Source organism: Anas acuta, chromosome 2, assembly GCF_963932015.1.
Source record: "Anas acuta chromosome 2, bAnaAcu1.1, whole genome shotgun sequence".
Lineage (NCBI taxonomy): Eukaryota > Metazoa > Chordata > Aves > Anseriformes > Anatidae > Anas > Anas acuta.
Window position 1 is genome coordinate 78,799,081 of NC_088980.1, and position 13,046 is coordinate 78,812,126.

The 13,046-nt window shown below is 46.5% G+C and overlaps 1 protein-coding gene across 8 annotated transcripts in view; it reads right to left on the reverse strand.

Annotated features, from left to right (window-relative positions):
* Positions 1–2,396: 2,396 nt before the first annotated feature.
* The window catches only part of RNF152 (ring finger protein 152), a 45,305-nt gene continuing 34,655 nt past the window's right edge, over positions 2,397–13,046 (reverse strand). For 7 of the 8 annotated variants that reach the window (XM_068670878.1, XM_068670882.1, XM_068670877.1 and 4 more), the window contains one exon: positions 2,397–6,923. In XM_068670878.1, coding sequence (XP_068526979.1) covers positions 6,196–6,807 — 612 coding nt within the window. In that variant the 5' untranslated portion in view covers positions 6,808–6,923 and the 3' untranslated portion in view covers positions 2,397–6,195. Of the gene's footprint in view, positions 6,924–8,675; positions 8,700–13,046 lie in introns of those variants that run through there. The other variant, XM_068670884.1, reaches the window with a different exon arrangement.

The following is a 13,046-nucleotide window of genomic DNA, read 5'->3' on the forward strand; positions in this document are numbered from 1 at the left end:
TATCCTTAGTTGTTTGGCATTACCAACTTTTGTTCATGAACTTCACTATTTGTCCTGGGAGACAACCATTAAAAAAAAAAAAAAGAAAAAAAAAGTGTTTATTTTAAACAACAGGACAGATCCGCACATGCTGAGGACTCAGTACTTTGCCTTTTCTTTTTTTTTTTTTAATCCCAACTTCTTTCGGTTGAACTCCTGTTTAGCCTCTATCTGAGTCCTGATGCTTCAGCACCCTACAATATTTCTGTCCACCCATCAAGTTAGGTGGAAAACTACGCTAATGAAATACACAGCCTCCATCTCAGAGGCAGTGAAGAAAACAGCAAAATCTGGAGCTTCACAGCCAAGGTATCCTTGAGATACCATTTGACAGAAACGATACATGCAGTCCACTACAAAATGCGCCCAGTAGATGGTTTTGCACATACGGATCTGAAATTCTAGGCTACCGACCGATTGCTTGCTCATTTCCAGGTGTCCTTCTTCTACTGCACCTTTTCTACTCTCCTTAAAGCCTGTTCAGGCCAAGTCTGTATGTCACATTCAAGCTTCAGGAGTGTGTTATACTACAGCTTCTGAAGACCCTGAGCTTACACAGGCCCCCAATATGCTAAAAACCCTGACATCTATGTCTCTTGGTTCTCTTTTGGGTGGACACCCCAGCCTGGAGGCACAGAGCAACGATGTGGGCCCTCACCTGAGCCCCAGACCAGATGTCCCCTCTGGAGCAGTTGGTCCCATGCTACAGCACTTGGTGTGTTTGCAGAAGGCAGCTCGGAGGGAGCGGCAACTCATCCCCTGTGAAAACCAGGTAGCAATGCCTACACTTCATGCTACTGTGCTATCTCAGCACCAGTACGTGACCTCCCTGAGATACAACAGCCCGAGGCCCTTTTACTAATCCTCTTGGCCTCTCTGCTCCATGAGAGCACGTTGCATCCTTACTGTCCTCCCCTAAAAATGGTAACAGTTCTCTGTGCTCATACATACAGGGGCTCAGTGCATGCCCACAAGCCCCCATCTCATCGCCATGCTCAGGTGCGTGATACAACTGGGGACACAGACTTGTGTAAAGCTGAAGGGGACTGTGGGAGGGAAAAATGAAATATTTTCTTCTGTCTGTGTATTTTACCTATCTCTCAGAATTGCTTCAGATGTACAAGAACATGCTTTGCATAAAAAATTGTAGGAATTATTTAGAACTAAAACTAAAAGTTTACTGAAGCATAAGGAGATGCTTGGAAAAATGCATTTATTAAGCATTAAATTTTGCTGAACGTAGAAGGTTGTTTTTGTTTTGTTTTGTTTTTTCATTAGGGATGCTCGAGGCAACTCGAGAAACGTCTGTAAAATCGTTCTACTTGAAGATGGAGCAAGCAGCTTTGTTGACACGAGCAGGCAAGAGGCAAAGTGACAAAGAGAAAGGACAGAACAGCCCCAGCTGTCAGGCCCACGGACAGCGTACAGCACCAGAAAGGTCACTAACATGCTGTAAACCCACTGCAGCGTTTCCAGACAGCCTTGCCTTGCTGAAGTTCTTGCATGAAAACTTTTGCCTTCAGGGCCAGCAGATCCTTCAACAGCCTCCTGGACGATGCTGGGACTGATTTGCTCCCATGCAGCTCCTCCCTCACTCCCTCACCCTCATCCACCCACAGAAAAAGTCTGGGAAAAGAGACATTTCAAGCCTTGCTTTATGTGCAATTAGGATAAGGAGATGTTTCAACCCAAAAATTTACGTGAGATGTATTCACTGTGCCTGTGAGGCAACGTCCTCCACTGCTTGGCACTCCTGTGAGAAGAGGCAGGGAGCAGAGAGGCTTGGACCAGTTTAGGCAGTAGACGGGTGCGAGAAGCTTTCGATGCCTGGACACTGGCAGTAGAGCCCAAATCATGTATGAATTGTTTGGTTTCATTCTAGCCCTGTTTTGAATGTAACAAAGCCAGAACAAATCAGCCCTCTCTGTTCCAGAAAAGCCTTTGCCATATTACAGAGGTTGGCTGCCCAGGGCTCCAGTGGCACGAACAGGACTGGGAAGGGGGAGCCAGCCTGCCAGTCTGTACAACACATGCTTAAAATAAAAGCCAACAATCCCTCGCTTCCATAAGCAAAAAGTTTACTTAAAACTTGTAAATCATCTGATTAAAACACACACACACACAAAAAAATCTGCTGTGCGGCTCAGCAGTCTTCAGCAATAATTTCATACTCCAAGGTAATGAAATGTGAAAATGCTTTCACCACATGCCACAGCCCACACACTTAACACTTTGCCTTAAAACACTACGAATCAAATTTCCGCCAACCCCTCGTAAAATACGGAGCAATTCTGCCAAATTCCCATCCATGCTCTTCACTTGATGGCAAAGTAACAGAGGTAGCGTAACTCACTTGGTATCATTCTTTTCCTGCTAATGTTTTATTCAGACTGAGCTTCATTAATAAAGATGAAAGTTTGGACTCATGGTTGCTCCATGTATACAAAACATCCAGGCTCCTTTACATCTTGCTTAAGCGTGAAGAATCACCAAACACAATTTCCCACAACCAAAAAATCCCGCGTAACAAAACTGCGTATCCGGATTTTTTAAAATTCACTGAACCAAATTTCACAGAGTGACCCCTGAAGTCTGTTTGCCAGGAAAGCACAAGCCCAAAATGGAAGTTGGGAGCTCCCAGGGTAACAAAGAAGCTGGACCCCAGTACACACATCCTTCGCATTAAACAAGCAAATAAATAGACAGCATTCACATGGAGCAATTTGTTCTAAAAATGCAGGTGCATTTGTACTTCCCACAACCACCTGGCTGCTCAAACAGCACTGGAGTCACAGAAGTCTTTTTATTTTTTTTTTATTATTTTTTTTTTGGTGGAACTGAGCAGTGACTGACTTCTTACTGGACACCAGGGAACAAAAATTAGCCCAGAACCTGGGCTTTAGACAGGTCCAAATGTCTCCACAGAGAAAACCTACAAAGAAATGTGTGTTTAAAAATAAAAACGAAAAACAGATGTGTATACAGCAGTATCACTTTTCAATGCCAGGTACTGGACCACGGAATGGGATAGGCTGCACTGCATTTTTGAAGTAGTGTGACTGTCGACAGACTTGAGAAACATTTTAACACTGTACATTACAACAAACTATTCGGTTCACTTGTATACAAGTCAGCAAATACGCCAGGCGATCCAACATGACATGGCAGTTGCAAATTTGTAATGATAGTCACAGTCTAAAGCCAGAACAAAAAAACATCTCCAGAACTTCTTGAAGAAAAGGAATTAACGTACACACCGCACACGCACGCCGACAGAAATCTTGAGGTTTTACTTATTGCTCTTACACAAGGCTGCGAGCAGGCAAACGTCTGGATCAGAAATTAGGTCAAACATGCATTTCAGCAGGCACAAAAAGTACAGGAAATTCGTATGAACGAAACAAGGTGACTGCATCACGTAACACAGGATGGTGTTCTGCGAATACAACACTTGCGCCACTAATACCGGATAAACCCCACGCCTGCCTGTTGCACAACGTGTTACGCCGCGTGGTGTTTTAACCTAATTTCTGATTGTTCCCACCTAGGGATGAAGAGGGACAGTTTTCAAGGCAGCCGTTCTCCATGAGGCCGGGGAAACCTCAGCCCCAAGAGCTGCAGTTGGGCAGGCACAGCCTGCACGGGGCCGGCCTCCACACGGTCACTTCCCAGGCCTGCTCTCTGCCTGCCTCGTGTTTTTGTGCAGCCAGCGACAACTCAAACAAATGCAGTTTGGCACAAAACGCTTCCGCGCCACTCTGGGAGGATCTCCCAGCTATGCTCTATACTCCTGGTATAAGCATCAGTTGCTACAGGGAATAAGGCAGTAGAGGGTCACGTCCCGTGTCTGGTCACTTCCTTCAGAGTCTATAAAGGCAAGATTTTTTGGTGAACCGGCTTTCCTTCACGTACCAAGCAGCACAGCGTGGATGTCAGCAGAAATCTGGCTACCTACTGGTGACAGGGCCGTTTACAAGACACGTTTTGGAGTTCCCGTTGCTCCCTACTGCAACCAAGTAAGATGCGCTGCTGAGAGGTGTCAATGTATTACAATACTGTAAGTCAGGCGCTTGGACCTACATGAAAAAGGCATTGAATGTGTTCTCTGAGGATTATGTTGTGTTTTTTTTTCTGTGCTATGAATACATGTGACAGTAGATAAAATTCAGCACAATCGTTCCTCTCCATACACGACCCTACACACACCGTAACAATTAAGCACCATATGTTTATGCTGTTCTGCAGTGAAACAGAAATCGAGGAAGAAAAGGGTGGGTTGTGAACCAGGAGGGGAAGAAATCCAGCGCTAAGTCAGAGGTATGCTGACAGAAGTTGGAGTTGAGAAGGTTTATTGTGAACCAGATACTGGATTTGGTGACAACATCAGAAAGCCAACACCATCTACACAGCCAACTCGGGCACTGTATAGTCAATGTTATGTTCTCCAGTGTTATAGTACAGCATTGAGCAATTTCTAATTAATTACTAGAAAGAGCACTAGGTGGAGGACAAGAGTTCACTCGACAGGGAGGTTATGCTTAGGCAATTGCTCACAGTTTGTACTTGCAAAAAGAACCAGTGCAAATCAATAGCTTTTCCTGCCTTATTAAAGGTCTTTCTGCCACGTGCCCCTTAAATCTGATCCTTAAATCTCAAACAAATTTCAGCTTTCAGACTTGCCAAATACCCAAATTCACAGAGTTGTACTTAACTTACAAACAGGATTACAAAAGCTAGTGGGACTGCTTTATGGAGCAAGGTGCTGCTGAAGTGCAGGTTCAGGCTCTTTCTGTCTTTTAGGACATTCATAGGTGGAGGGGGATATTACCCGTGCTTTTTTTTGTTTGTTTCCTCCCAAGTCTGTCCTAATGAACACCAACATTTATATGAAATGTGGGGAAAGGTCCATCATGCTCACCCAGACATTTCGACACCAGGACAGCCACAGTGATTTAGGAGGTGCAGTGCAACCCAGGAGGGGGTTGGGTTATCCTGTATTCTTATCCCAGCTCTGTCACTGGCTCTTATTAGATAATTGCACAAAAGGGTACTCAGTCTGTTGGGATGCTGAGGCTTCCTTAGAGCAACCTCTCTTTTACAGCACCAATGGGTGCACAAGCTCTATCTCCTAGGAGAGAGGGAGGCAAAATAGGTCTAAAATCTTCTGAAAAAATTAAGAGAACCCAACCTCTGGAAAAAGAAAAGGAAGGACAATTTGCTACCACGCCCTTGCAGGAAGGAGTCCTAGGACTTCTCCTGACCCATTTCTTCACTAATGGCTATGAAGGCAAGGTCTGCAGGAAGCCCTGTTGCCAGATCAGAGGTAAAACAGCATGTCCAGCGTTCACCGCTCAAAGCCATCCTTCACGTGAAGCCGGTTAGGCAGAAATGTTTCGGCTGCATTGTCAGGCATTCCTCCTAGCCCACTTTGCTGCCCTGCTGGGAAGCTCCTTCACACAGGAGATTCTTGAAGCGCCACTTCTCTACAGCCACAAACAAAGGGGGAAAGCGAAGAGAAACAGAGAGGCAAAAAACACACACCACAGAACCAAACAATTGCTTGTAAAATGTTTCCTTTTAAAAACTATTATACAACCTCCTAACTCGGTTTAATTAATGTGCAGTTTAAAACATATAAAATGCCTTGCCAGCTAAATGATTTCGCAGTTTTACAAGTCTCCCCCTTCCCTCCCTCAATTAAAAAACAACACGTGTGGGTTGGTATCGAACACCTCTCGCTGAGTCACACGCCAGGTCTCCTTTAATTCTACATGGAGCAGTTTTGATTTTGATCTACTGTGGTTAGAGAAGAGCTCTTACCGCATACTTTACAGTATTAACCAGCTACGCAGATGTCTTTAATCTCATAACACGATAAAAATCACCGTAAATTACAGTCCCTTTGATAAATGATTATGGTGATGCATGCAGTCCTCCTCAGTGCTGTTGCCATCAGGCAGGGGACGTGGTTTTCTCCGCAGGCCGCCAAGGGCTGGGGCCAGGCTGGCGCACCGCCGTCTCGGAGCAAAGCGTCCTGCAGCCGTCGGCCAAAGTTGCGGTGAATTGTCTTGCTCGATCCCACCACCACCACCACCACCACCACCACCACCACCCTATCCCCTGGGCGGGCACCCCCGGGGCGTCCCCCGCAACGCCTCAGCCGCACGAGATCACCGTGAAGCGCTTGGAAATGCACGACATGTTGTGGAGGACGATGCCCAGGAGAAAGACCAAGACGCAGGCCACCAGGATGACAGTGCACACCCCCGACCAGGTGGAGCTCTTCACCACGCCTCTGCGGTCGGGCTCCTCCGCGCCCACCTCGGCAGGGAGGCCGCCCTGCAGCGGCTGCTGCTCCGCCGGGATCGTCACCACCGCCAGGGACTTCTGCTGGCTGCCGGGCAGGAGGCGGCAGCCGATGTCTCCCGGCAGCAGGGCCCTCTCCTTGGAGAGAGGAAGGGGCAGCATGTAGCACCCGTTGCTCGGGAGTTTGATGAAGACGGGGGTGTGCTCGGAGGCGTGGGGGATGGCGATGACGGCGATCACCTCGGGGTCATCGGGCAGCTGCGACACGGAGTAGCCCGGCGGCAGCTTGGTGATGCCACGGCACCAGGGACACCGCAGGTCCTTCTGGCTGGTCCTCATCTGCTGCAGGCACACCGAGCAGCACGTGTGCTTGCAGTCCAGCAGCTTGGGCCGCCGGCGCGGGCTGTAGTAGTTGAAGCAGATCTGGCACTCCAGCAGGGAGTCCTGGGACAGCGTCTCCATGGTGGCCGGCCTGCCAGGGAGGTCTGGCCACGGCGCCCCGCGGCTGCCTTCCACCGCTTCTCCTCAGGAAGGCTGGGAAGAGTGCAGGGAGTCCTCTGGTCCTGATCTTTCAGCACCTGAGGGAAACAGAGGAACGTGAATCAGTGGGTTAATTACAGGAGGCAGAGGAAATGAGAGAGCCCGGCTAAGGGTGAGTAAAAACGAGAACTGACTTTGTAAGATAGCAGGAGAAACCAGTTTGCGATCCCAAACCAGCAAGTGTGAGTTTGTCAGCTTTACCAAGCCCCCTCCTGTCTAACTTTCCAGTCAGCCATCAGCAGATCGCCCTTTCTTCACAGTCATAAAATTGCTACCAACCCTCCAGACGTCCACTTATTACCCATGAAAGGTCCCACAAAGCAGGCCCCTCAGCCTCTTGTACTTTCAGAGCTTTGCAGCCCTTCCTGCACCCTCGCAATTGCTCTCATTTAATCCTTTAAACCCCTGAGGATTTTTAGCTATTTGGCTCAACCAGGAGGTCTGTGAGCAAGGTGGAGGAAAAAAAATGTTTAAAGGGATGCATTTCCATGAGCTCCCGAAGTTACGACTGTAAGATACATGCCTGAGTGAGCAACAGGAGCAACATGCTTTGTATTTACAACAAAACACCCACATCTGTGCACAACAGAAAGAAATGGCAAGTTTTTCAGTTACATTAGCCATTTGCCCAGTTACCTGAACAGCCCCTGAACATGTCCATCCGAAACAAACCTCGTCCCTGAGAAGGACATTGCTCAAGGTGAGAGGCTCTGCTTGGACCCAGGGCTGCAGCGTGCCATGGAGAACCAGCTGTTAATGCACAGCATTGAAGGCGAACTGCTCCTGACCTTGTGCTGTCATTAAAAAGGGCTTCCTTGCATTTCCCCACTTATTTCTTATCACTATGCAAAAAAGAGGCAGCTGTATTTACTTCCACAGCAAGTTGTTTAGCCCTGTTTGATTTCAGTCACTCCAACGCGTGATAAATATGAAGGGGCGACATTTTTACAACTTCTTGCTTTTTGCCTTCCCTGCTGTATTTGAAGAAGTTATCCATTCGAATTTGCATCCAGATAATAAAAGAAAGCAAGCCCAAAATATTTGCATGGTGACCTTTGATCACCTCTTATTGCAATGTTATACCTAAAACAGTTAACACTAGAGGACCAGAGCTGTTGGAGGACTTTCTCCTTTCCATAGAGTTATTTCTTGCTCTTCCCTCTAGGTCACAGCAACTAGGTTGCAACATGCTGATCAATAGGTGACATCAGCTGAACAGAAATATCACAGTTCAAGACGAAAAAACTGGCATAAATGCGGGGTTTGCAATACAAGACAGGCCTCTGGACCACACTGCCCCATATCCTAACCAATATCTGAACTGGGAAAAACAAAATACATGTCGTCCCTTCAGACGCTAACGACTTGTCACTGCTGGCAGCACCGGCCCTGCTGCCGATTTTGTAACAGCAGCAGATTTTGGCTCGCAAGACGCTTCAGCAAACACACAGTGACAATCCTGACTCAGGAGGGAGCGGGGGCTGAGGTTATGAAAGCGGGAGCCTGCGAACACGTGAAAAAAGGCATGTTCCAGCCATGGGAATGTCACTTCTGGGATGCTTTGCCCGAGACCAGTGCTGGGGGAGGCCCTGACCAGTGTAAAACCCGCACAGTGGCTGGGGCAAGGTGCCAGGCAGCAGCAGCACATTGCACAAGGCATTAGGAGAGACTCTGCGTGCAGCCGGGGCCTAGCACCACCACAAAGGGGGCTTTGCATTCATACGGCCACACCAAAGGAGAGCAGCAGAAAGTGAGGAAAGGTTCTATTTTTTCATCCTCTTTTGCATTACCATCTCCACATTCTTATGGTACAGGCAGGCTCAAGGAAGACTGGCAGAAAGGGGCATCAAAAGACTGGCATGCTACTGAGACAGAACACCATCCACAAAGCTAGGCCCTGCTGAAAAAACATTAAGAGGCAAAGGCCAGATTAGAAATGAGTTACAGAAACTCAGGAAGGGATCACTCAAGTCATCACCATCCCAGCTTTCAGTGATCAACCACACGTGATCCAGCAGTTTTATATTTTGTACAAAAGTGTCCATACAAAGTCTTCATAGTCATCCCTGTGACAAATGAGCTCAGGCAGTAAAAGAGGCAATTCTGATCTCCTAGAGGTAGGAGATGCAAATCTGTTAAAAAAACAGGTATAATACTGCAGTATTTCTATGACAAGCAGCCCTACTGCCTGGAAATTCAGAAGGTAAAGCTTTAATTTAGAAGCAGAGTGGACGTAGTTCTTCTGTAGGTGTAAATCACTATCTCTGTACAGATCTGCACTCCCGATCTCAGAGTCAAGGAACTGAGTGTCTAAGTTCTCTGACCTGATTTAGCTGTCACCTATAACCTCTTCCCAGTTAAATTGCTAAAGTCAAACAAGTTCCCATTGATTTTAAAGTGACTGGGGATCAAGCTCATTTTTCTGACCTCATAACCCCAGGAGCTACATATTAATACGCTACCAAGCCTTCATCCCCATCCCAGTGACATCCTTACAGTAGGACAGTGCTAAAAAAAGAGGTGAGATATTCAGAACTAAAGAATGAAACAGAAGTCACCTCCAAGCAAAAAAATCAAGGAAAAAGAAAAAAATCCATTCTAGCAAGAAGACCTTAGCTGCTTTGAACTCTAAGAAATGGTGTGAAGCATTCCTCCAATAGGTCAAACTTACAAATCATTAGTGCAATCGAAGAAAAAAAAAAAAAAAAAAAAGAGTGGAGCCAAATTAAGAGTTTATGATGCGACTTGGGACCTGCATGACATATGTTGTTCAGCATGTACAGGTATGTTTTCAGAAGCTGCAAAGTTAACGACAGCCCCTTTTTGAGCTGGTGTTGAATAAAGGAAACAGTTGCTTCCCCTGTGTCAAAGTTCGATCATTTTCCTTGAAAAATAGTAATAAAAAAAAAAAAAACTATAAACATTATTTTGATTACAAGGTTGGCATAGGTATATGTACAATGCAAACTATGACTTTTCTTACTTTCCCCATAAATCTCAAACAATAACCAGAGATGTATTTTGGCAGATCAATGTTAACATCCCCTAAGTGGAGAGGCTAGTATGATTCCTTCAGAATATGTCTAAGGACAAGTTAAAAAGTAGCCACATCCGTCTAACTCCTTGGCCCTTGCTTACACTGATGAGCTTGCTTTGTCCAAAGGTTTGCTATCTAGTTTGATGGGTGCAATGCAACTTTACTCCAAAACATACTGAAAGCCCCACAACACTCCTGCACTATGCCACAGCTTGGCTCGGGGAGACAGAAGCCACCATCGACAGTCGGAATTAAACTTCACAGTGTCCACTTGTTTCATTTCGTTGCATACAGTGAGGAAGGAAAAAGCTGTGGGGGGGGGAAAAAAAAAGCTCTGAGTACTTTTCTATCTCTTCATTTTAATAATGAGGTGAGGAGTTAATGCTGCAGCAGACCTTCTGGTGGACAGAGGACTGACCTGTCTCAATGACTTGCTGATCTCACTGAATTGTTGACCAACACCCCCCACACTAACTGAGGGCACTGATCTACCCCAGGTGAACACTTTGCCCAAAGTTGACTCAAACTGCACTCTTCTTCACGCTTTGAGCACAAAGACCAAGAGGCAGCCAGGCTGCGGATGGAGGCACTGCTGACTTCAGTGTCGGACAAAAACCTCGTTTTGTCACTGCACTTGTCACCCAGTAACAGACACAGGGGGCTGTTGACAGGAAAAGAGGAAAAAAAACAGAAAAGACTGTCAGGGATCTCTGTAGGTCCGGTAAGAGAGGGCATACATGTGTGTGGATATGGGCCTGCATGTGGGAGGGAGGGCTGGGGAACATGACGGTGAAACCACACACACCGAGGCAACTGCAGCTGCGATTAATAACTCTGCCTAGCCTGAACCTGACAGCAACTGACAGCTTTTCAGGGCTGAGATCTACCCAGTAATACGAATAAATCTAATAGGGTATGAAAATCCACGAGCTCCAAAACGCAAGTGTCAGACAGGTGCGGCAGCAGAGAAAACGAGAAGAGGCAGAGCTGCAAAGAAGCATGAGGAAACCTCTCTGGCTCTCCGTTTCATGCTTGCCGTGGCTCTGCCCCACATCCACAGGGCTGCTGATGACGAGATTCACACATGGGAGAGGAGACAGAGGGAGGAACCTGCAAAGCTGAGGAGATCCACCAAAGGAGATCAAGGTACAGCCGGGTGGCTCAGAGCATGACACAAGGCCCTCCTTGCAGATCCGGGGTGCTCTCTGAAGAGTTCGTAAGATTTGAGAAAATACCATGTAACTCAAGAACAACAAAGACAGTAAGCTCTGGAGAATAAATCATCTTTCAGCTGCTCGGCAGTCACGCCATCTGTTCTATCCATACGCTGTCAGAGGCTGTGGCAGGCCCCACGCTCTCTTTCTGCAGGTGAGCAGGAGGCCCGCCATGCCAAGGCACTGGTTTCCTGCTCCCCAGGAAGGTGAAGGGGGAAAGGGCGTTTGTTACAACTCATGGCTTCCCGACACGACGCAGGGAAGAAGAAAGAAAAGGGGTCAGATTAAAATCGGATCTGATGTAGAGAAAACTCTGCACAAACGCTAACTGTGAAGTGGTCAGAAAAGGCAGTTATTCTTGGAACCCAGTGCACAGGCAGACATTAAACGTCCACGATGAGAGGTGAACAAGTCCAAGAACAAACCAAAGACAAATCATTGCCTATTAAGACGGTATTTCTTCTTCATAAGTGACTAAGCAGTGGAAGCCACAGCCTTGAAGGGGCACTGCCTCCACTGGAGAACCAAGAACTATCTCAAAACATACATCCTAACCTATTAGGGCCCAAAAATATATCAACGTGAAAGCCACAAAAATATATTGTAATGGTGCCTGTGGAATTGAATACAATTCACAGAAGATTAAATATCACATCCCATCTTTAAAGACTGGCTCCAGGGCGTGCTGACCGCTGGAAGCCTCAAAAGCTCTGCCCAGACCTATGCGTGTATTTAGGTGTGCCGTACCTGCTGCACGGCAAGGTTAATAACAGGCTTTTAGCAAGGCAGTGCACTGACGATACCTCACCTTTCTCAAGGAAGGTTCATTACGCAAACTCCCCGAACACATTAAGCATTCTCTGGCAGTGTTACCGAGTATGTATGATTTACGACGAAGGAAGATCCATTCATTTCAGGTGCCCTTAGGCTGGAAAGGAGATGGGGGGAGTGGCGCGGAGTGGGCACCGATCTCTGTAGGGGAACTAATTGCAAGAATCATCTACCCACAGATATGGAGGGAAATGTCTGCTGCAGTCATTTCCAACTGATAGTGGATAGGAAGGAACATATACAATATTTGGGTGCATTCTGCTACAAAATTCACCATCCATTAATGTTTTCAACATATTTGTTTGTACTAAATGTACCGGGGCTGTTGCAGCCATGCAGGACGTACTACCTGATTTCCCCTGAATATCCTTCACAAAATGATCCTATTTATTTTTAGGCTGTTCTTTAGCACTAATTACCATAGTAACTGAGAACAGTACAAAGATTAATTAATTTATTCAGCACAACACCCTTGTTAAGAGAGAAGTGTTATCATTATTATATCCTTTCATCATCTAAGAAAAGAAGTACTGAGAGATGAAGCAGTTGGTCCAAGGTCATGCAAGTACCACCCAGATTGCCTCAAAGCTCCTGGAAAACTTCATGGCAGCTCCACTTCTCACCTCTTGAGCCACTGGATAGGGGTGAAAGATTCTTTTTTTCCCCAAACAGAGAATCAGTAAGGCTCAGAAAACCACCCATTTCTCCCAGTCTCTCCAAGGTGGCTGTACCTCTGTGGTCTCTCCAAGGTTTTCAGTGGCTTTCACTGAACATACCAGCTTTTCCACAGAACGTGAAAACCATGAAAGCCTGTGATCCAGAAGTTTTAAAGCATCTCCACAGACACAGCTCAGCCATCATGACAACTGCAACTGAGAGACTGTCTGCATTTTGAGGGACATGAAACTAACAATAAGACAAAGTGAGTCCATTCTTCTCTCCAGAATTTCTTATTTTCTGGGCACCTTCCCCTGAGACACACAGCCTACAGCCACTATTCTTTCCATTTGGTTATCCACAATTGTACAGAAATATTTCAGAGCAAAAAAGCATTTTAATTTGGCCAAATCCTTAGCCAG